The 1,754-nt window shown below is 38.5% G+C and overlaps 1 protein-coding gene across 1 annotated transcript in view; it reads left to right on the forward strand.

The window, feature by feature from the left end:
• LOC102675634 (chloride channel protein 2) overlaps positions 1–1,754 on the forward strand; it is a 10,752-nt gene that overhangs the window by 5,428 nt on the left and 3,570 nt on the right. Inside the window, 2 exon segments of the mRNA XM_006611030.2 lie at positions 794–1,073; positions 1,410–1,621. Of these exon segments, the coding sequence (XP_006611093.1) occupies positions 794–1,073; positions 1,410–1,621 (492 nt within the window).

Consider the following 1,754-nt stretch of genomic DNA (forward strand, 5'->3'; position numbering starts at 1 on the left):
TGTTCTAATTAAAATTTCGCATAATTCCGTTATCTCTGATATTTATTATTATTGTTAGTAATCGTGTTGTTCACGTGCAACAATTATCAACGATGAATATTTATTTTTCTTTTCGTGCATATTGATAATACGACTTTCGAAAGTCGTTTTTCATAATTTTTCTGTGACACTCGAGCGATCGTCCTTTTTTCTTTTTTTTTATTTCTAAACGAAAAATCAGCTTGCGCACGAAATTTGCAATTTTATTAATCCACGAGTGAGCAGAGTGAGAGATTTTTGCTGCGATTGCATGATAATGCACGTAAAGAACGGTGGTTCTAACGTGGTCAGATAAATCACGAACGAGATCGATTTCTCGGTTTTGTCTGAACTCGTTAGAAAATGGTATGCGAAATCGATTGATTAGATGAAAATCGAAAACAGTGATTTCGGAGAGAAACGATCGATCAAGGACAATCGGATCATTTCGTTAATCGAATTCGTTTAAACAATTCGGATCGATCGTGAAATCAATTTCCAAGGAAGAAATTTCCTCGAATAGACGAACATCTTCAACGATTTGGAAATATCCAGAAAATTAATTCTGGCGCGTAATTCGTTCGATCGATAATTGACGATAATCTAAAATTGTTATTGATGCAATATTCGATACGTGTCTCACTTGATAAATTTTGTTTCATATCAAAAAAAAAGAATATATATATCGTGTTTTCTCCGAATGTTCGCGTTAAAAAAAAAAAAAAAATGCGAAAGGCGGGGAAGAATAGTCGATAAAAAATGGTGCTGCGTTTAGATGTATGGTCGCTACACGAAGGATCTGGGTGAATACGCAAAAGAAGAGGCACGGAAGCTCAAGTACGAGAAAACACGGCGGAAATACGACAGCAGGGAGGAGGATCTGCGGAAGTCGAGAAGAGGACCCCTTTGCAGGAAGTTGATCGCGTTATTGGCTTTCGCGTGGAAGCACACGGGAGCTAGGTTAGGGGAGGATTGGGTGTTCTTGGCCCTCCTTGGAATAATTATGGCGCTCATCAGTTATGCCATGGACCGTGGCATTTCTATGTGTAACAACGGTCAGTTTGATAATCCATAATTTCTAATTTCCTAATATATAGAATAAAGAAAGAATATTTATTTCCAATTAATTTTTCCCATTCTTTTCTTTCTTTTTTTTTTTTTTTTTTTTTTTTTTTTTTTTTCTCTCTCTCCATAGTTGTAATGATAATTTTTCGCGTCGAAGTTGATCTTTTCTTCTTCTCCTCCCTCTATCCTTCTCAAAATTCAATCTTCGTTCCAAGGTTTTGCAATTTTCCACGCCATTAATCCAAACGCTCGTAATCCATTTCGATCTATTTCGCGCGGGGGACAAGACGAGATCCTTGAGTTAACCGTATCGCTTGTTCCACCAGCCAGGATATGGCTTTATCAGGATCTGACGCACCATCCGGCGCTTCAATATCTCGCCTGGGTGTCCTTGCCGGTTTGCCTGATCCTCTTCAGCGCCGGCTTCGTGCACATCGTTGCACCGCAGAGCATAGGATCCGGCATTCCGGAGATGAAAACGATCCTACGTGGGGTGGCCTTGAAGGAGTATCTCACCTTTCGTACGCTCGTAGCGAAGGTTAGAAACCAGACTTGATTTCTTCTTCTTCAAACCGGTATCAATTTTCTCCTCCCCTTCCGATTCTCGATCGTTATTAACCGCGGTTAATAAATTAAAAAAAAAAAAAAAAAAAAAAAAAAAAAAAAAAAAA

This window comes from Apis dorsata, unplaced genomic scaffold, assembly GCF_000469605.1.
Source record: "Apis dorsata unplaced genomic scaffold, Apis dorsata 1.3 scaffold_82, whole genome shotgun sequence".
Classification (NCBI taxonomy): domain Eukaryota; kingdom Metazoa; phylum Arthropoda; class Insecta; order Hymenoptera; family Apidae; genus Apis; species Apis dorsata.